The sequence below is a fragment of the Poecilia reticulata genome, chromosome 8 (genome assembly GCF_904066995.2).
Source record: "Poecilia reticulata chromosome 8, P_reticulata-male-v2, whole genome shotgun sequence".
In the NCBI taxonomy this organism is placed as follows: Eukaryota; Metazoa; Chordata; class Actinopteri; order Cyprinodontiformes; family Poeciliidae; genus Poecilia; species Poecilia reticulata.
Genome location: NC_088837.1, coordinates 7,275,475 through 7,295,603, shown reverse-complemented (window position 1 = coordinate 7,295,603; position 20,129 = coordinate 7,275,475). Strand labels below are relative to the sequence as shown.

The 20,129-nt window shown below is 41.5% G+C and overlaps 1 protein-coding gene and 1 long non-coding RNA gene across 2 annotated transcripts; one reads left to right on the top strand and one right to left on the bottom strand.

Annotated features, from left to right (window-relative positions):
• Nucleotides 1-469: 469 nt before the first annotated feature.
• Nucleotides 470-20,006, top strand: top3a (DNA topoisomerase III alpha). Its single transcript, XM_008415576.3, has 19 exons — nucleotides 470-1,154; nucleotides 1,333-1,392; nucleotides 1,469-1,542; nucleotides 1,631-1,706; nucleotides 2,624-2,732; nucleotides 2,818-2,961; nucleotides 3,078-3,248; nucleotides 3,329-3,429; nucleotides 7,016-7,090; nucleotides 7,191-7,273; nucleotides 7,455-7,665; nucleotides 8,006-8,191; nucleotides 8,286-8,415; nucleotides 9,518-9,631; nucleotides 9,717-9,882; nucleotides 9,981-10,127; nucleotides 10,763-10,885; nucleotides 14,937-15,640; nucleotides 17,111-20,006. Exons 1-19 carry the CDS (start codon nucleotides 942-944, stop codon nucleotides 17,281-17,283), a joined length of 3,060 nt encoding a protein of 1,019 aa, XP_008413798.1. The 5' UTR covers nucleotides 470-941; the 3' UTR covers nucleotides 17,284-20,006.
• Nucleotides 9,999-14,882, bottom strand: LOC145552473 (uncharacterized). The gene is made up of 3 exons (XR_014088533.1): nucleotides 12,741-14,882; nucleotides 10,775-10,883; nucleotides 9,999-10,101 (listed from the first exon to the last, which is right to left on the bottom strand). It is a non-coding gene; the product is annotated as an uncharacterized LOC145552473 (long non-coding RNA).
• Nucleotides 20,007-20,129: the final 123 nt, after the last annotated feature.

Sequence of the window (20,129 nt, the reverse complement as noted above, 5' to 3'; positions counted from 1 at the left end):
TATTATTATTATTTATTATTTCTTATTTATTATTTATTATTAATTAATTATTATTATTATTAATAATAATAATAATTATTAATATTAATAATAATAATAATTATTATTATTATTATTATTATTAATTATTATTATTATTAATAATAATAATAATTATTAATATTAATAATAATAATAATTATTATTATTATTATTATTAATATTATTATTATTATTATTATTATTTTTGTCAAGGTTATAATTATTCTTCACGAGTGCTTTTTGAAATTACGTTTAGTTTTAGGAAAAATAGTCAGAAACAGTGATACAACTTTTTTCTCAACACAATTAACAAGGCTGAGGAATGAATTATTATTATTATTACAAGTGTTCATTTTAGAAAACTACATTAGTGTAAGGGAATTCTTTCTATACCTTGCAGTTCTTATCAAATAACATTCCGTAACTAATTAAATTGTATATATACATACACATTTCAACATTCAATTTACTTTTTTCATGCCTAGATATTATTTTAAAAAACATTGTATCTCACATACAATGAAAAGGGGATGATTAATTTTCCTCAATTCAACTTTTCACAACACTGGGGACTTTACGACACTTTACGGTATCCTTTACGGCAATTTTGACTGTCAGGCGCGGATTTTGTAAACAAAGCTAACTGTGTCACTTTGGCTGGGCTCGAATCGGTTCATTATATCAACAAGTGTATACAACGTTCTATTCATTTTCTTTTCTTTATCGATTTCCCGTAAATAAAAAGTTAATTTATTTAGCTGGAGAAAAGTTTTTAGTCGTCTGGGAAACTTTCTGAGAGCTGCCACGATGCTTTTAGCCGTCCCTGCTAGCTAAGATGCTAACCGAGCGGAGGAGCAGCAGAACCGGGGAGGCTGGGTCCAAGGGCAGCCGCTGCTGCTTCATGTGACAGCGGGCCAGGCATGCTCATAGCGCACCTCCTCGTCAGATCCACGCTTCGATCGGGACTACTGCGGGCGAGGACGGGCTTTTTCTGGGAGACACGGAGCCGCTGGTGCTCGGACGCAGACATGATTCGCAGCCGAGCTCAGATCAAGCGGGTCCTCTGCGTGGCCGAGAAGAACGACGCAGCCAAAGGCATCTCTGAGATCATGTCTGGCGGCAGAGCCAGGAGGGTGAGTCACCGCCGATCAGACCTTCACTGTTACTGAAGCTTTTAAGTATCACTGTAATCTGTTATAACCTCAGAGAAAGTAAAAGAAAGCTCCCATTATTTCCAATGTTTTGTAACGACAACACTATTGACTTGTTATTCTTTGTCAGCACAGCTCATTATGGGTTTCTCTGTTGCAGAGAGAAGGATTTTCGAAGTTCAATAAAATATATGAGTATGAATATAATCTTTTTGGCCAGGTAAGCAACCCACCCATGCATTTGAATATCTGATTGTGATTCTCTCTGATTTCTCTGATTGTTGTCCTCATCTCAGAATGTGACAGTGACAATGACTTCAGTGTCAGGCCATTTGCTGGGTCTGGAGTTCAAAGCGCCTTTCCAGAAATGGTAAGTTGAAATGAATATGCCTTTAGTTGCCTACGGCGACCTCGACGGAGGGTTTTAACACTTGAAGTTCTGTCGTTTCTCTTCCAAGGCACAGCTGCAGTCCCGTGTTGCTGTTTGACACAGAGGTAGAGAAGTGTTGTCCGGACAACATGGTTCAAATCAAGGTACGGCTGGAACTGAGAGAAAAAACAAAACACTAAAACATGTCATTTTAATGTCTTTAAATAGCCAATGTCTGTCTTGTAAGGAAAGAAAAGACACGGGATTAGGGGTGGGCATTACATTGATTTGATCGATTAATCATATATTCTGTTTTTGACAATTTCAATTTCTGGAAATTTGTTATTTGTTTTCACTGATGCATTTCTTGGGTATCCAAAGTGATGTTAGCAAACATGTTTTGCAGATTCTGTTTATTTCGACTACAAATTCAGGTCAACCCCACAGAAGGAATTACTGAGTAAAAACCATTTTAAGATATTTTCTGTCATTTACAGCTTTTGTTTTTTTTTAAAGTGAGGAAAAAATGTATTGATATTGAAAATCAAATTTGGTAAAAAAAAATTGAGATTTTATTTTGAAAAGGAGTCTTGTTTCAGCCAGCTGAGCCAAAGTGCGCAGCAACAACTCCAAACACTGGAGGAAAAAATCCTGAACTTTACACAACATCTGTACATACAGCAGAAACTGCTGCAAAATAAATGTTGTAACCATCATTTGTTTTTAAAAGTCTTGGCACACGATTCTGTTGCAGTCACCTCTAGAGGGCGCTGATCAAAAGCTGGACTTTAATAAGTAAAATGTGACCATAATATAACTTGGAGAAATTAGATTTCTACTCAGAGCGACTGACTCTTTATCCTACAGTTTATCAAATAAAACTTTATTAACCACTAATATGAAGAGTGGAATTAAAACTAGCTTAAAATACCCGACTATTTGTATTTCAGTTCTACGTTTCAGAAAGTCACCTGGAATATTTTCATTTGGTTATTAAAGTTTTTTTAAGCTGTGAATTGACATAAAATAACTTGATTGTATAATTAAAAAAGGTCAAATGTTCGTGTTTGATTCTCGGTAGCGGACTCTGGAGAAGGAAGGGAGGCAGTGCCAGGCTCTGGTCATCTGGACTGACTGTGACCGGGAGGGAGAAAACATTGGCTTCGAAATCATTGACGTTTGCAAAGCAGGTTCGTATTTACCCACAAACTACTTTTGCACATTATTCCTCTGCATGCTAATATCTAAATATATATGTATATTTCTTTTCTTTAGTGAGACCCAATTTGCAAATCTTTCGAGCGAAGTTTTCGGAGATCACTCCCAACTCGATTCGAAGAGCGTGTGAGACGCTGACGGAGCCTGATCGCAACGTCAGCGACGCCGTCGATGTCCGGCAGGAGCTGGATCTGCGGATAGGTGAGGCGGCGGCGGCCGCTCCCGTTAAGCATGGACATATGAGAACCACTGGAACTGGTTGTTCGTAATAAGTTGTCTGATGACTTTTCACTCGTCCGTCTTCTGATCGTCATCAGGCGCGTCCTTTACCCGGTTTCAGACGCTTCGCCTGCAGAAGATCTTCCCCGAGTCCCTGGCCAATCAGCTGATCTCATACGGCAGCTGTCAGTTTCCCACCCTGGGGTTCGTGGTGGAGCGCTTCAAAGCCATTCAGGCTTTTATACCGGAGACTTTCTACAAGATCAAAGGTAAGAATTCACATACTGGGAATAAAAGTTGATTGATTGCGCTTGGATTAAGCCCATAAAGCCTGTCTGTCTTGCCTCAGTGCTCCACCAGGTGGAAGAGGACGGTGTTGAGTTCAGCTGGAAGAGAAACCGTCTCTTCCATCACACAGCCTGTCTAGTGCTCTACCAGATCTGCATGGAGGTACAAGTCTTTTTTTTTTAAGAGTATAATCAGGGTATTGATTATACCATTGATAACCCTGTAACTTTTGCACATTGAGTCTCATTAACTCTCTAACTTCATTTAATATTTTAGTTTTTAGCTCATAGACCAGCACAAAGGAGCACTCAATTGTGAAATCGAAGGGAAGATTATGCATCGTTTCAACAACTTTTACAAGTAAAAGTCTGAAAAGTGTGGCATGCACGTGTATTCAGCTGTAGAGGGTCAATATTTGGGTTATTTCTCCTGCGGTTTTGCACATTTGGAGGCTGGGTTTTTTTTTTCTTCCGTATTTGCTCTCAAATATTGAAGGAAAGACGTGAAATTTGGAAAATATAAAAATATATATATATATATATATTTTTTTTTATATTGTCCATATTGCACTTCCTCATGCCTAAGCATATTTAGGTGTTTGCTAGTTTGCCCAGCAGCTTCACCAGAACAACAATCCAAAAACACGGCAACGCATCTTAAACAGAACGAGCGAATGCGAATAAGTTACAGCATAATGGATGTCAATAATCATATGTTATCACACTGTAATTAAAGCTGGTAGCAAAGCTGCATTCGGTATCACTCCAGTCCACCTTGTAGATTCACAGTCTCCTGGTTTTTTTGGGGGGGGTTTTATGCTTTTTTTTCCCCGATTTCCGTACTCAGACTGTGTAATGTTGGATCGTCGTTCTAATCTTCTGTTTGTTGATCCAGCTTTGGCGCGTTTGAGCTCTAAATCCCGAGTGGTTTCACCCGCTGACGACAGAACAGAAGAGGTGTCGTCTGAACGTGGGAGCGTCATCAAGAGAAACACTTATTCATTCCCGGCGAGGCTGACGAGCCCTGTAATTATCACTCAGCTAGCTTTTCGCTCTTTTTTTTTTTTTTTCTTTTTTTTTCCCACAGAGCGAGCTCCGAGTGTCGGAAGACAGAAGCGGGTCAGAGCTCACTCCATCACAGGCTGGCTATTATTCCTTTACCTCTGTTTGTTCAAGGTTGGGCCGCTGCTATATTTCACTGCAATAAGGCTCCGAATGACTGCAGATTATAATGCATGCTGCAGTAAATCAGCCAAGAATCTGGAGTTTAATTTTTTTAATACAAAATGACGTTTACATTTAAGAACTGTGTTTTTTTTCTGTTTTTTTGTTTTTGTTTTTTTTGTTAAGGCCGGTACCAAACACTGTTGTCCAACAGTTCTTATTTTTCCCGACATATAGAGAAATACTTCCCCTTGCAGGGCTCTGCATTCAATTCACAATACTTTATTGATCCCAAAGGGAAATTAAACGTTGCCGTAACTCATCCAACCATTTTCAAAGAATTGTTGTGCTTGGTGACGCTGTGGGAAGGAAGGATCTCCAGTAGCAGTCAGTGTTTCAACAAATCTGAAGAGGCTTCTGACTGAAGAACGTTGTTATATGACCGTCATGCCATGTTAGCAGTTCAATATCTGGGCAGCAGAGAAGATATTCCACAGTAAAATGTCCTGGAAAGACGAGGATATGTTTATTTGATGTTTTCAGATGCTCCCAGCTGTAAAAGCAAACACCTCATTGCCACGGTTACACATCACAACAACTGTCCGAAAGTAAAAAAAAAAAAAAAAAGTGACAGTGAAACTCCTTTCAGAACCAGAGCTGTGCAAACGTACGATGCCGCAACCAGAAAATTATGAATAAAGCTAAGAAAAGAACCAATCAGAAGTGACGTAGCAGAGAAACTGCAACACGCCGACGCAGTTCTTGAATTTTAGAAATTCAGGAACGTACCGAGCATGAGAGTACAGGGGGCTGAATACAGACGTACGCCACACTTTTCACATTAGAATATTGAAAACTATCGTTTCCTTTCCACTTCACGATTGTTCAATGTTAACCCCATCAAACTCTTTTGAGCCGCTAACGCTGGATGATTCAGCCTGTTGGTCTCCAACCTTCATTCACTGTTTAGACATTCTCTTTTCAAAACAAGTTTTTGTTTTTTTAATTACTACGATATGTAGTTTTCTGCAAATGATTGCTTTTGTTATTACAGAAACTTGCTGGTGATACCAGAGCCTGCTCATTAAAATCATGCCTGCAGTGAGTGAGTGTGTGTGTGTGTGTGTGTGTGTGTGTGTGTGTGTGTGTGTGTGTGTGTGTGTGTGTGTGTGTGTGTGTGTGTGTTTGCTCTCTGATGTACCTTAACAATGGCTAACCGCTTTGATGCCTTTCTGTGCGGTTTCAATTCTCACCAAAGCACTGAGCCTGCCTTTGTCAACATGTTCAGTGACATCCACGTAAGCAGACTGTGAGAGAACCACAGTTCTGGTTCTGTTGGACCTCAGCGCAGCACTTAATACTGTTGACCATGACATATTACTGAAAGGACTACACAGCTGGGTTGGTACAGTACTTGACTGGTTCGACTAGGTAATTTTTCATCGAGGCTCACGTTAGTCTCACGTGGGGTGAGTTTCAATCCTGGAACCCCCTGTTATTTAATATCTATATGTTCCCACTGGTTCAGGTTATAATATAAGTTTTGTTACCATAGCTACACAGATGATACACAGCTCTACATCATGATGTCACCAGGTGACTCTGAACCCATCCAATCACTGAATAGATGCTTAGAACAGATCAATGTGTGGATGTGCCAAAACTTTCTTCAGCTGATTAGAAACAAAACTCAAGTTGTCTTTAGACCTAAAGAGGAACAATCTAGGGTCAATGCACAGCTTCAGTTACTACAACTGAAACCAGCGATCAGCCCGAAACCTGGGAGTAGTGATGACCTCTGACCTGAACCTTCAGACCCACATTAAGACAGTCACAAAGTTGGCCTTCTATCACCTGAAGAACATCTCCAGGATTAGAGGACTGATGTTTCAGCACAATCTAGAGAAACTCATCCAGGAATTTATCTTTAGTCGCATTGATTACTGCAACAGCGTCTTCACAGGTCTGACTAAAAAGCAGAAAACCAGGAAGATAGAGAACCATCACACCAGTTCTACAGTCCCTGAACCGGCTCCCTGTAGCTCACAGAATAGACTTTAAATTCTTCTGCTGGTTTATAAATCACTGAATTGTTTAGTTGCATCAACCTTCCAGACTATTGAGGTCTTCTGGTTCTGGTCTGCTCTTCATCCCCAGAACCAGAACCAAACATGGCGAAGCAGCTTTCAGCTTCTATGCTCCACAAATCTGGAACAAACTTCCAGAAAACTGCAAAGCTGCAGTTTTTAGCCTTCAAATTGAGGCTAAAAACCCCCACTTCTTCCGAGCTGCCTTCGATTAACAATGACTGGAACCTTGTTAATTGTAGTCTGTATTCCAACTTTTCATCGCTTTCCTTTATTTCACCACTGCAGCATAGTGTTCTTGTCCTTTGTTTTCATCATATAAATCACTCTGAAAAGCCCTGTTGCTGAAACGCGCCGTGCAGATAAAACTCATCCAGAGGTGTATCTCAGCTGACACGACACACTGCGGTCCGTTTGGAAAATGTTTGTTGACTCGTGCGAATAAATGCGGTTCAAAAGTAACATGTGAAAAGAGAATATATTATCATTTATTTCCAGGATCCCATAGCAACAGTCACCTCAGTAACAAGCAAACCCAAGAGCAAATGGAGACCACTGCCTTTGGACACAGTGGTAAGATGATAAAAGCAAACAGCAACACGTATGATGTAAGCCGTGGCATGAAAAACCGTTTTCTTGTTTGCAAAGTCTTCTGTGTTGATCTGACGTGCAGGAACTGGAGAAACTGGCGTCTAGGAAGCTCAGGATAAATGCCAAAGAGACGATGAAGATTGCTGAAAAGCTTTATACTCAAGGGTGGGTATAGCATTAAGTTCACCTTAGTCCTCCATCTTTACCTGCCTGACAAAGTATTTCCAGTTCATAGACACGCAGGGACCATCTGGTGTGTTTTGCAGAGCGTCATTTCTCTGTGTGAATACGACATGACGCTGCATTTTTATTTAATTTTTTTTTTTTTTGTTTGTTTCCTGTTCAGGTTAATCAGCTATCCTCGCACAGAAACCAACATATTTCCTGCAAACCTTCCCTTGGCGCCGCTGGTGGAGCAGCAGGCGCAGAGTCCGGAGTGGGGGACGTTTGCCCAGCGGGTTCTGGACCAGCCTGGGGGCCCCAACCCACGGCAGGGCAAAAACTCCGATCAGGCCCACCCTCCCATACACCCCACCAAGTACACCAACGCGCTGCAGGTGGGTTGGTTCGCGTTGTTTTTGTTTTCATCCTTTACTCTTTTTTTTTTTGTTAGTTGTTTGGGGAATCAAGTGAAAGTTTTGGGTTACATAAGATTCTCACACTAGACGTACGATCTGAATTAGGTCTGATGCTAAACAAATTTGGAAAAAACTAATGAAACAGCCCTTTAATTCTCCTCTGAATTTGAAGCCAGATTAAGCATAATTGTTTCAGGATTTTGTGGAACATACGGATGTTGAAACCCGACTTGGTAGAAGTTTTGCCGGATGGTTGTAGAAACCGATGGAAACACGTCGGACATGCGTGAAAATCTCCACTGTGTGTCTCGTTTCCCAGGGCAACGAAGCACGTGTGTATGAGTTCATCGTGCGGCACTTCCTGGCCTGCGTTTCCCAGGACGCTTTGGGGCAGGAGACGGTGGTGGAAATAGAAATTGCTCAAGAGAAGTTCTCCACATCCGGACTCATGATTATTGCAAGGAATTACCTGGACGTCTACCCGTACGAGAGGTGGAGCACAAAGGTGGGTTTACTTTTTGTTTTTGTGTTGAAAATACCGACAGCTTCTACTCTAAGTGACTAATTAAGGAAATTGTGTTGTTTTTGGTTTTTTTCAGCTGATACCAGTTTATGAGCAGGGCTCCCAGTTCCAGCCCTCCGCTATCGAGATGGTGGACGGACAGACGAGTCCACCTCAGCTGCTGACCGAAGCCGACCTCATATCCCTGATGGAGAAGCACGGCATCGGTAAATCTGTCTAACACGAAAAAAATATATACATCATCAGCGTCCATGAGACCTCGCTAAACTTTGAAGAGCAGAAGCAGGAGTACTTTCTATAGATCAATAGCGCTGATCTATAGAGCGCTGTCGCTGCCTTCTCTTATGAAGAAGACAAGAAACACAGAGGAATTGGGCCAGCGAGACTTTCCACAGAAAGGAAAAAACAAAATGTCACGCTGCATGGCAGCAGTAGCTCCGTTAGCAACTTGGTCTCGTAAACAGACAGTTAAACACAAAAGCAGTTTGTGAAGAAATGCTTCCTACAGGAAACAACCCTGATGAATTACCATTAAGCAGCGCCTGAAACTACTTGAGCCACAGGTACTTTCTATGGGGAAAAAGAGACGGGGCTTCCACAAAGTTGTGAAAGTGTGGAATTAAATTTGAAGTAGTTTTGAAGTCTGACAAAGTACAGAAAAAAATAAATAAATTAAAGTTGAGGAAAAATGTTTATATTACCAAACTTTGTTTTCTTTTATTCAAACAGTTGGCCTGCCCGTCCGTGTTTGGTTTTAATTCACTGTAGAAATATCTACCATAAACTTATACATTGTTTGCAGTTTGCTAAAATATAGTTTTAGTTGTCCTCTTAAAATTTGTGTTGTCTTTAAATGTAACATCAGTCGGCGTTTAATCCCAGAGTTAATCCTTACTGAGAACGATGGGAATATAAATCTGGCAAAGTGTGTCATTTTGACTTGGGGAAGAAAATTATAGGGAGTTAAAAGCAGCAAAACAATTTTTTAGGACTTTTATCTTATGGTAATATAAAAGTGTTTTAAAATGTTCATCTTATGGTAATATAAAAGTGTTTTAAAATGTTTATCTTATGGTAATATAAAAGTGTTTTAAAATGTTTATCATATGGTAATATAAAAGTGATAGCTAAACACAGAAGCACTGGTACTGGTTGTAGTTTTTTACTGAAAATAAAAACAGTAGAGGCAGGAAACTAACCTCCTTAACACAGAGTGCTGTGCCAGGGTTACTTTCTATGAATATAAAAAAAAAACAAGGCAAATATCATGTTTGTTTCAAAAGTAGTGTGTGTGTGTGTGTATTCCAGGTACGGATGCAACCCACGCAGAACACATCGAGACCATTAAGAGTCGCATGTACGTCGGTCTGACTGCGGACCAGAGGTTTCTCCCCGGGGAGCTCGGCATGGGGCTAGTGGAGGGTAACTTCACACGCGTGTCTGCGCCACAATGTTAACGACGCCGCGGTTGTTAACATGCCATCGCTCGTGCCGATTGTGCGTCCAGGTTACAACTCCATGGGCTACGAGATGTCGAAACCCAACCTGCGCGCCGAGCTGGAGGCCGACCTGAAGCTGGTGTCGGAGGGAAGGAAGGACAAGCAGAGCGTTCTGCAGCACCACATCCAGAAATACAAAGCTGTCTTCATAGAGTCCGTGAGGAAGGCAAAGAAGTTAGTCGCACTTTAAATTATACGACGACGGAGCAGATCGGCGCCCTGTGTTCTCTGTGTCCTAGCAACATGTCGCTGCTTTTTTCTCATCGCTTCAGGTTAGACGAGGCTCTGTCGCCGTACCTGGGCGCAGCTCTGGAGCTGCCTGAGGCGGAGCAGCTGGACATGGAGGTCCCACTGCCAGTCAGGAAGTGTCCTAACTGTGGGCGGGACATGGTGCTGAAGAAGAAGAGGGAGGGAAACAGGTGAGAGAGAGACTGACTAACTCTAAATAACCTAGTAACAAACCTACGTCCACAGTTCCACATAAACTTACATGTTTGAATTTCAATCTTAGTCCAGAGACGTTTCTTTTTTTTTTTAGCATTTTTTCCACATCGCAGTCACAAACTTCAGTGTGTTTTTGGGGATTTGATGTGATTGATCAACACAAAGTAGCACATGTTTGTGAAACAGAAGGAAAACGATGTCTGGTTTTCTACATTTTTACAAATATTAGTCAGAATAATGTTGGAGGATTTGTGTTTGAAGCACCTTTTGGCGGCAGGTACAGCTTTTTGGGCATGTCTCTAACAGCTTTATGAATCTAGAAAACAACATTTTTGCAGCTTCTTTTCTGCCAAACAGATCCAGCTCGGTCCTGCTGTAATTTATAACATAAATTGTCCTTAAAACACAACGAAGTAACAAGGGAAAATGTGAAAAAGCTCAAGCCCAATATGGTGATCCCACTGCTGGATTCAATATCTGAAAAGCATTAGATTAGACACAGCTGATAATAATGGGCCTGTTTCCTGTGTGTGTGTGTGTGTGTGTGTGTGTGTGTGTGTGTGTGTGTGTGTGTGTGTGTGTGTGTGTGTGTGTGTGTGTGTGCGTGCAGTAAGTTCCTGACCTGTGTGGGCTTCCCGGCCTGCAAGACGGCCGTCTGGTTCCCGGACGCCGTGCTGGAGGTCAGCAGGGACGACGCTGTTTGTCCCACTTGCCAACCGAGCCCAATTCACCTGTGAGTACCGACACCGCGCCTCACTGCGATGCTTTAGCTCCAGTGATAAACAGTTACACTGGAAAAAGGGGGGGGGCAACACTGATTTGCACCCCTTGGTTTTACCTCGTAACAAAGCGTTTGCCCACAACGAGCCTCAATTAGTAGCTTTAAACACTGAATCTAACAGCATAAACACAGAAATAAAACTTTCTCATCACTCTCAAGTTTCAGAAAGGTGTTTTTTGATGATTGGATCTGTCACCTGATTAAGTGAAAGTCCAAAACATTGCGGGGGTTTTCTTCGAATGTTGTTTTTCCAACACACAAATACGTCAGGGGAAGTATGACGGCATATTTGTGTCAACCTGGGGACATCCCTGTGCTTCCTGTTGGGCTGCTGTGGTTAAAAAGGTCATAACGGCATGAGGTGCTGCTAAATCAAGGGGAATCTGTTCTGACACATTAAAACTATCACCCAGGGAAATCCTGATTTTTTTTTATTACTCAAAACAAACAACATTTAATTGATTAGACAACAGAAGCAGCTCAGAAAGTTATCGCTTGATGTTGGTTTGTTTGTGACCTCATCGATGAGTAATTCTGGTCAGCTGGCTGTTCATATAAATGAACAGGTGACTTCCTGTCACCCCTTTCTAGACAGATTTCAGTTAATTTCTTCCTCATCTATTATAAACGCAGTGCAAGGTTTCCCAGAAAACTTGTTCAGCCCAGTGGTTGGGCGCATATCAGACATTCATCCAGCAGCCTGTCGTGTTTTTGAGTTAAAAATGTTCAAAGTTGACAGGAAATTTGAAAATATCACTTGATAATTATGTGTTATTGGAAGATTGGAAGATTAACACCTGAACACCAACTATAAAGTCTTAAAAAATACAAACATTTTAAAAAGACTTGAATAAATAAGCAGTGCTTAGCCTGGTGGGGGCACAAGTAAAGCCTGGTGGCCCGCCAGGCTTATAATACAGTGGGGGAAACCCTGTAGTGAGATCAGGGTATTATGAATCATCCTACTTCATGTTGTCAGACAGCTTCTGTATATTCATAATTAGGATCAGGAGAATGTAGTAAAATTTAAGGTAAAGAATGGATTAGACTGTAACTGTGTTTATATACCGTACAATTGAGCATAATTGGAATTACTGAAATAATTTTGCTTTATTGAAAAAATGCCAATTAAAAAAAAACTCACGTTTTACGACTAAATGATTTGAATGATGAGGTTTGTCGGCCGTATTGAGATTAGCGAATTTCGCAAATCTGCAGTCTGAGCGTCATTTCGCGCCACTCGATTCATGTGACCAACAACCGGATGTTACTACTGGCGACATTGACAAACAAGACTTCAGGAAGTGACAGGAGGGTGATGGAGCGGAAAGTTTTTTAAGGACTTGTCGCGTGAGCAAACCTATTCACGTGTGATTTCACTTACCTTTCCGATTTAACGGAAACGCCAAAATTGTGTGTTTTTTCTACATTGAATAGCGACAAAGCTTTGCACACAACTGTGATGAAAACGCAGCTACAGTTAATACATGACTTACCAGGAGGGTGAAGTTTTATTTTTATTCTTTTAATTCGCAAATTTATCACTTTTAATCGTGACAAAAAGCAGAAAGCGATAATTTCTGCAGCACTTTTTTTTTTTTTTTACAGTATTTGTTCGGCGTTTGTTTGCTTCTCTTTAAGTTGCTTAACGAGAGCTTTAAAAAAAAAACGATTTACACTACATTTCACTGCTTGGATGTTTCGGAGGAAACACGACTCATCATTTTCCTCTCAGCACGATTCAACCCCGCAGGAACTACACTAATGTTCTGTGGAAACAAAATCTCTCAGTAGTGACTTCTGCTACCTTGAGTTTCCTCCGAACCATGACAACAACGACGGCGACAGCGGCGACGACTCGGTGAAACTCTGGAGCGGTCGGCGGCCTCTCCGCTGCAAGAACCTCGTCTAAACTCTTGTTTGCGCCAGTAGGCGTTAACCCCCTGAGCACCGGCCTCGGCTCGGTCCAAATATAGGGCACGCTTTCTCCGAGTCAGCCAAAGTGCTCCACACCAGCTCCGGTTACCATAGCAACCGGGCTTCACGGAGCTTAAAGTTGAGCTTCGCCGTTTGTTCTCAGAGCGGTGTTGTTTTTCCCAATCACTTTTTGGACAGCTTCTGTCCGTCCCCAGCTGGGTCCGGGTCAGAACACGGCTCCGCTCATCCTGCCGCGCGTCTCTGACTGGCTGCAGCCGGTACCGGCCGAGGATACGGCAGGCCGGGTCCGTTTTAGCGTCGTTTGTGAACGTGTCTGCTGCAGTTCAAGCCCCCCCAACCACCTCCACCTCCACTGTGGTGGCTCTCCATCGCTGTGACCCAAAAAACAAAAACATCATTAAGCATAAATCATGCTTGTGTAGTAACATTCAGGAGGATCAGTTTTAATAGTTCTGTGTGTGTGTGTGTGTGTGTGTTTTTTTATTTTTTATGAATTAGATCCGGTTAAACTTGGAAGAAAACATAATGACCTTTCTGTTTGCGCCACCGTTCCTCTTGATTCTGCAATAAAACTCTTAAATAATTGAACACTTGCAAAGCGGAATGCAGCAAAGACAATATTCAGTAGCAAAACTGAAACTAAAATACAAACGTGATTAATAGTGCTGCCACTCTTAACAACAAACCATTTAAAATGTCACTGTATTCAAACCTTTTCATCTCTTAACACCTAATGTGAATTACTCTGAAAGAATAATTCATTTAATCTGGATTTTGTCATGACGTAATCTTTTAGAATTATTCAATATTGCATTAAATTTGTGGGAAGAAAAAGATTTATTAATTTTTTATTTTTTTTTTAGAATAAACATGAATCCCAAAAAAGCCTGACGTTAATAGAGACTTTTTGAAAAGAATGACTTTGAATTAATCCTTGGTAAACCAGTTAGTGGTTTATCACCTCTAAAACTGCATCAGTATGCTTGATTCTAATAATATTTATTAATTATCAATGGTATATTAATTTAAGGCCTCTTGTAAGGCTGCTGTTTAATTGCATCAAGGACGGTTTTGAGAATAAAGTGCATGTTTTTCCTCTTGATGATAGTTTACTCTTTTTCTTTTGTCCTAAATATGTAAAAATATTTATATAGCTAAGCTATTTATCGTAGGCATTAGTAGTGCATTGCAGAACTAGTTACAACAGATTTTCTGAAAAGTGTGGTGTGCATTTGTGTTTAGCCCCTTTCTACTCTGATACATTTTGATAAAATCCAGTCTAAAGTGGAGTTAAGGTCATAAAAATACGTCAAAAGCTTTGACCTTCTCAGTACAGCTGAAATTATTAGTTGCACTTTTCTGATTATTGTTTGTAAAAAAAAAAGTAATAATAATTTGAAAACCGTGTGCAGTGTGGTTCTTTTTTCATTCTATGCCTTGAGCAAAATGAAACCGTAGCATTTCATAAACAACTTTCCTAATTATTATTTGTTTAAAAGTTAGTCTGTACTCTTCGTTTCAAGGACGAAGTTTACTTTGTTCAATCTGGTTATTTAACTGTAACGGCTGTAGACCTTTCAAATCACTAAACTACAAACTTAAAAACACAGCATATTCAAAAACATGACGACATTGATTAAGCACAACTACAAATTAAAAAACACAAATGGAAGTGGTAGGTCTTATCTCTGATTGGACGATCCCACTTTTGGCTTAAGAATTGGAAATTATTCTGCCGTTTCTCCAAAATATGAACATTGCCGGTGATACAAAAGCAGATGCCGTGATCCAACAATATTTTGAGTCGAGACAAACTACGAAGCTACGCAGCTCGGCTAACAACCGCACTAAAGTGTCGTCCAACCAGAGATGTCTCAGGTTTCCCACTCAGATCTGTTTTGTTAATGCCGTCGTGTTTTTGAATATGTTGTGTATTTAACACATTATGTTAAGTTGTGTTTAGTGATTTGTTGAAGTGGTTTGCACTTCAGGGCCAACGACCGCACCTCTCTCTTCTGCCTCTGTGGGCTCGGTTCCCTGAATTTGTGTTTCCCGACTTTTTCAGGCTGAAGTTTAAGTTCCGCAGAGGCAGCGTTCCTCCCATGATGCCTCTGGAATTTGTCGGCTGCATCGGTGGCTGCGACGAGACGCTCAGAGAGGTTTTGGACCTCAAGTACCTCAGAGGAGGAGGAGGTGGAGGAAGCAGAGGACCAGGGGATGGAGATGATGCTCCGCCTCCGAGGCCCCCGAGACCGCCACCGCCCAGACCCTCCATGCCTCCTGTTCCCGCCTGGACCCCCCAGCCCAGACCGCCACCAGGTGGCAGCGGCGTCCGCATGGAAGCCAACGGCGACGTGATTGTCTGCAACTGTGGCCAGGACGCGCTCCTCCTGACGGTGCGCAAAGACGGCCCCAACCAAGGCCGCCAGTTCTACAAGTGCAACTCTGGCGCATGCAACTTCTTCCTGTGGGCGGATCAGCCGAGTCAGCAGGGGGCGCCGCCACAGAGCAGAGGGCCCTCGCTGTCGGCGCAGAGGTCTCCTCAGGCTCCCAGGGCTGCGCTGGGGTTCAGGAACACGCCTGGAAGCGGCAAAGGGCGCGGTTCGGGCTCCACGGGGCAGACCATGTGCAACTGCAACGACAACGCCGTGACCCGCACGGTGCAGAAGGACGGCCCCAACAAGGGCCGCATGTTCCACACCTGCGGGAAGCCGAGAGACCAGCAGTGCGGTTTCTTCCAGTGGGCTGACGAGAACGTACCTCCACCAGGCAGGGCTCACACACACAAACACACACACACACACAGTTCTACTTTCAGCATTAGTAATCGGCATTATAAATCTGCAGCTTTATTTCCCAGTGTGTCCAAAGATTAAACTGATCTTGATCTAAATAGCATCTATTATCAAAATGAAACAGAGGTTATACAGAAACTTTCCCTAAAAGTTTCAGTTTGCTAAAAGTGAAACTGAAATTAGTCCTGCATCAGATACAAACACACACACACATACATACACACACACACGCACACAAACAGACACACACACACACACAGTAACCCAAAGTTCATGGACGTGTAGCACTTCAGACGGCAACTAATTTGTTGAGCCTAAAGCGTTTTGTCTCACACTACAGTCTGGGCTCTTAAAAAAGCCTTGAGACTAAACATGCTTACAATAAACAGTGCCTGACAAAGCCATTATTTACACCATGGATGTTTCCACATTTTGTCATGTTACAACAACAAAACACAGTTTATGTACTGGGACTTTATGTTATATATCAACACAAAACAGAGCCCAGTCGCAGGCCTGTCACAACAACAAGTTTTACTGGGCGATAAATTGTCCCAGAAGTTATAGCAAAAAATAACAACGTTGTTTTGAGATCATTTTCAAATGATATATTGACAACGGTAGGGCTGGGCAGTAAATCAATAATATTAATCGACATGTGATCAATATGAATAGATTTTACTGAATTTTACTGAACTCCGATCCAGAACCGTGCAGCATTCTGGGGGATGTAGGCAGAGGAGAATACTTTAGCTGCTCAACCTCTCGCAGCCAGCTAACTAAGTCACTTGCTCTTTGGTTGCCTAGCAACAACCTGTTCAGTAACTTGCGCAGCAGCAGTTTCATGCTTTTCAAATTTATTTTTACGTCATCGTGCCATTATTAGGCACAATGACGTAAAAATAAATGTGATTATTTTTACTCAGAAATAAACAATAATGGTGGAGAAAATAAGTAGAACAGTTGGAGAGGAAAATGTGGAAAAACATGAAACGTCACGCCACCTATTTGGCAGCATTTCAGATATTTAAAACAAAAAACTACTCCATAATTATCGATATCGACTGGTGTGAAGCACTTATATTGTGACGTATCGTCCAGCTCAAGGTAGTGGCACAATAATGCAAGTATGATCTCTCAGAGGTCAATAAACTTTAATTTCTTATGAACATTTAGCTAGAAGACATTTTAAATATCCAAAATGAATAAATCAAACAGAGACAATCAATCATGCAAATGTAATTTTAATTTGTCATGCAATTAATTGATTTATTGCTGTTGCAATAAATCAATTTTATTGATTTATTATTTATTATAGTATAGAGGCTGATTTTGCATAGTTTAAAATCAGCCTCTCTACGGCATTACTCGATAGATTACAATTAAAAAATTTTTTTGTCAAGTTGCAAAATCAAACTTCTCCATGTCTCCTGCCTCGTCTCAGGCGGATTCGGTGGAGGATTTAACGGATTTACCGGCGGCGGAGACGGTGGGATCAAGGGGAAGAAGATGGCGGGAGACGGCGCCGCCGTCAGACCTCCCGCTGCGAGGAAACCGCGGACCTGCGGCATCTGCCACATGCCGGGACACACCCGCGTCACCTGCCCTCAGCGGTGACCGATCGGCTCCGTAGCGCCGTGACGTCGCCGAGGCGCAACTGGTTTTGCTTTTGCGGCGGACGATAACGAGCGCGTTTATCAGGTGCCTCTTCGCAGCAGGTAGTCAGTCGTCCTCTCAGTCTGGTTTCGCAACGGCTTCCCGTAAAGTGAAAACTGGTTCGGCTGCAGGACCAACGGCTGTAAACAGATTTGAGAGAGCAGAGTTGCGCCTTCTGAACAATGGCATGAAAGAGAAACTAAAGCTCTCTGTTGGTTCTGCTCTGATCCGATCTCCGCTCTGAGGAGGACAGCTCAAAGTTTCATGTGTCATACGTAACTCTTTTTTTTTTTTTTTTTTTTACCCCTGGAGGGAAAGACAGACGGGGGTGGAAGTTAACCTTATGAGAGCAATAATCAGAACCAAAATTAGATGCATGTTGAACTCTTTTAAAAAGAGGAATTTAAGCCAGTTTCGCTAAAGTCAAACTGTTAAGTCGAGGCTCTTTTACTGCCGGAAGGAAACATCCAGGGAGAGACCCAGCGCCGCACACAAGGGTGCTGGACTACTTTTAAAAACTTGTAGGTGTTTGTAACCACGGCAACTCGGAAGATGCTCAACAAGTTAATTGTTCGTTTTCCTCTGCTGGCCTTGGATCGGATCAGTCCTTTCCCCACATCCAGCCACGGAAATAAAAGTGTGTTTAATAAAAGGCAAGGCAGGTCACGACTGTCAGAAGGTGTAATTATTAGCTATACTTTATTTAAAATGCTGACTTTTACTTGTAATAATTTAAAGCAGAGAAGTATTTTACTGTCGTGTTATTTTTGTTGACACGTGAAGCGTTTATTAAAACACAAAGCCATTAAAAACAACCGCAGAGCCATCAGCTCTGTGTTTTTTTGTTTGTTTTTTTCCCATGTTAAACCTGGTTGACGATAATAAACGTTTCTGTCTTTGCACACGGGCGGGGCTTTGCTTTTTGGAGAAGCTGTTTTGAGTCTGTGGTGCTTTTCCTTTTCCTTTTGCTTTTGCTTTTGGTTTTTGCTGTTTGGTCTGTGAAACTTGGAAAAAAGCCCGAGGTCTCCTGTCAGCTCTCATTGTGTCACTTATTAGGTCAGCATTGGGCTAACTTCTTGACCCTGACTAGGTACCCGAGTTCATGTTTAGGACTTCCCTGCCAAAACTGTCCAGTCATTGGTCTCATTGAAACCAGATACTTAACATGCAAAACTATGTATATATTTTTCTCTCTCATTTATTTAAAAATGCAAAATATTTCACATGCCATTTTTAATTAGGCATGTAAAAAATACACATATATTATTTCTTATCCTTGAGGGATGCCTGTGTCTTATCCTGTCAGGCATCAATTGTTTGGTTTAGTGATGATAATCGTAAATCCTCCAGTAAGCCCAAATAATTTTGGGCTTAGCTTCATTCTGAAAGACAATCAACCTAAACATACAACAAAAACTCCAATGAATCGCCTTTGAATAAAACACATTTATGTGTCAGAGTGGCCCAGTCAAAGTCTAGACATAAACCCGACTGAGAAGCAGTGGCAAAGCTTTGAAAGTTAATTCTATAAAGACGGTTTGTTTTTTTTTTGTGGGGGTTTCAATCTTACTGACGGTTTTGGAAGCAGCGATAACTGCAGTGGTTGAATACCGTCACATAAAATGTACAACTAAACACATTTAAGTTATATATACATTTTTAAAAAGTAGGGAAGATTAAAAGTAGGGCTTCAAACTCTTCTGCAACTGCGCCGCATCTTAAAAGTCTAGGCGGATTTCCGTGGAGCTTTAAATTTGGTGTCAGGGTCTGGCTGGGATAACATTCCCAGAAATGATTCCCTCCTCACTTCATCGGAGATCCACTTTAAGTGGAAGCACCGCGGGAATCCAAAACAAAGCAAAAGAAAAGAAGAAAAAAAAAGGGAAGTAAAAAAAAAAAAAAAAAAGATTCCCGGCAGCGGGAGGCTGTAATGTTTTACAGCTCTCTGTAGTTGTGTTGGTTTTCCAGAGAATATGCAGCGATCGCCTTTACTGGTACGTTTGATGACTCATGCGTGAGTCATAACGTGGGTGGGAGTCCGTGTTGTTTTTCCCTTTTCCTTTTCCCCTCGCCGCACCGGCTCCTACAACTCCGCGATTACAAGAGTATCCAGGCAGATCACGAGTCATGTGATGGGTCGTGTTGTTTCTCTGAATCGCAGGCAATAAGCTTTCACTTACGGGAAGCAAAAGGCGCTGCATCCCTGCAGGGTGACTACGGAGAAGACATGAGGGGGGGGGGGAAAACACCTCGGGGTGCAGCGAAATTCCCGCATGTCCCGATAGGAATTACTGGAATCATTTATCTTTTGTTTGTTGACATTGTGCAGAATTACTTGCCCGGTATCAACGTACCAGCTTTCATCGTTTAAGGCGCTGAATACGTAGAAGTTTATAGATGCGTGGATATCGTTACTATTTGAGGGATTTTGAAGATGTTGGAGCTTATATTCCGTCATGATGAAGTAAATACATTTATTAGATTTTTTTTTTAAAAGCAATGTGAGCTTTTTTTTTTTTTTTTAAATCAGAATCAAAACTACTCATGCAACCTCGTATTCGGATAAATGTTCCTGCAAATTGCGTTTTTTTGTTTGTTTTTTTCTGGTGGAAATCTGAGCACTCTTCATATCTTAATGGTGGGTTTTATTTGAATTTCCAGATTTTCTTTCACATATATATTTTTTTAAATAAATCTTGGGCCCAGACCTTTCCAGATGCTGTATTGAATCCAAAGCCAGCATTGATGAATGTTTGGGAACATTGTCCCTTTCATGTTTAAGTGAACTTGCTGGTTGTACTTTGCCT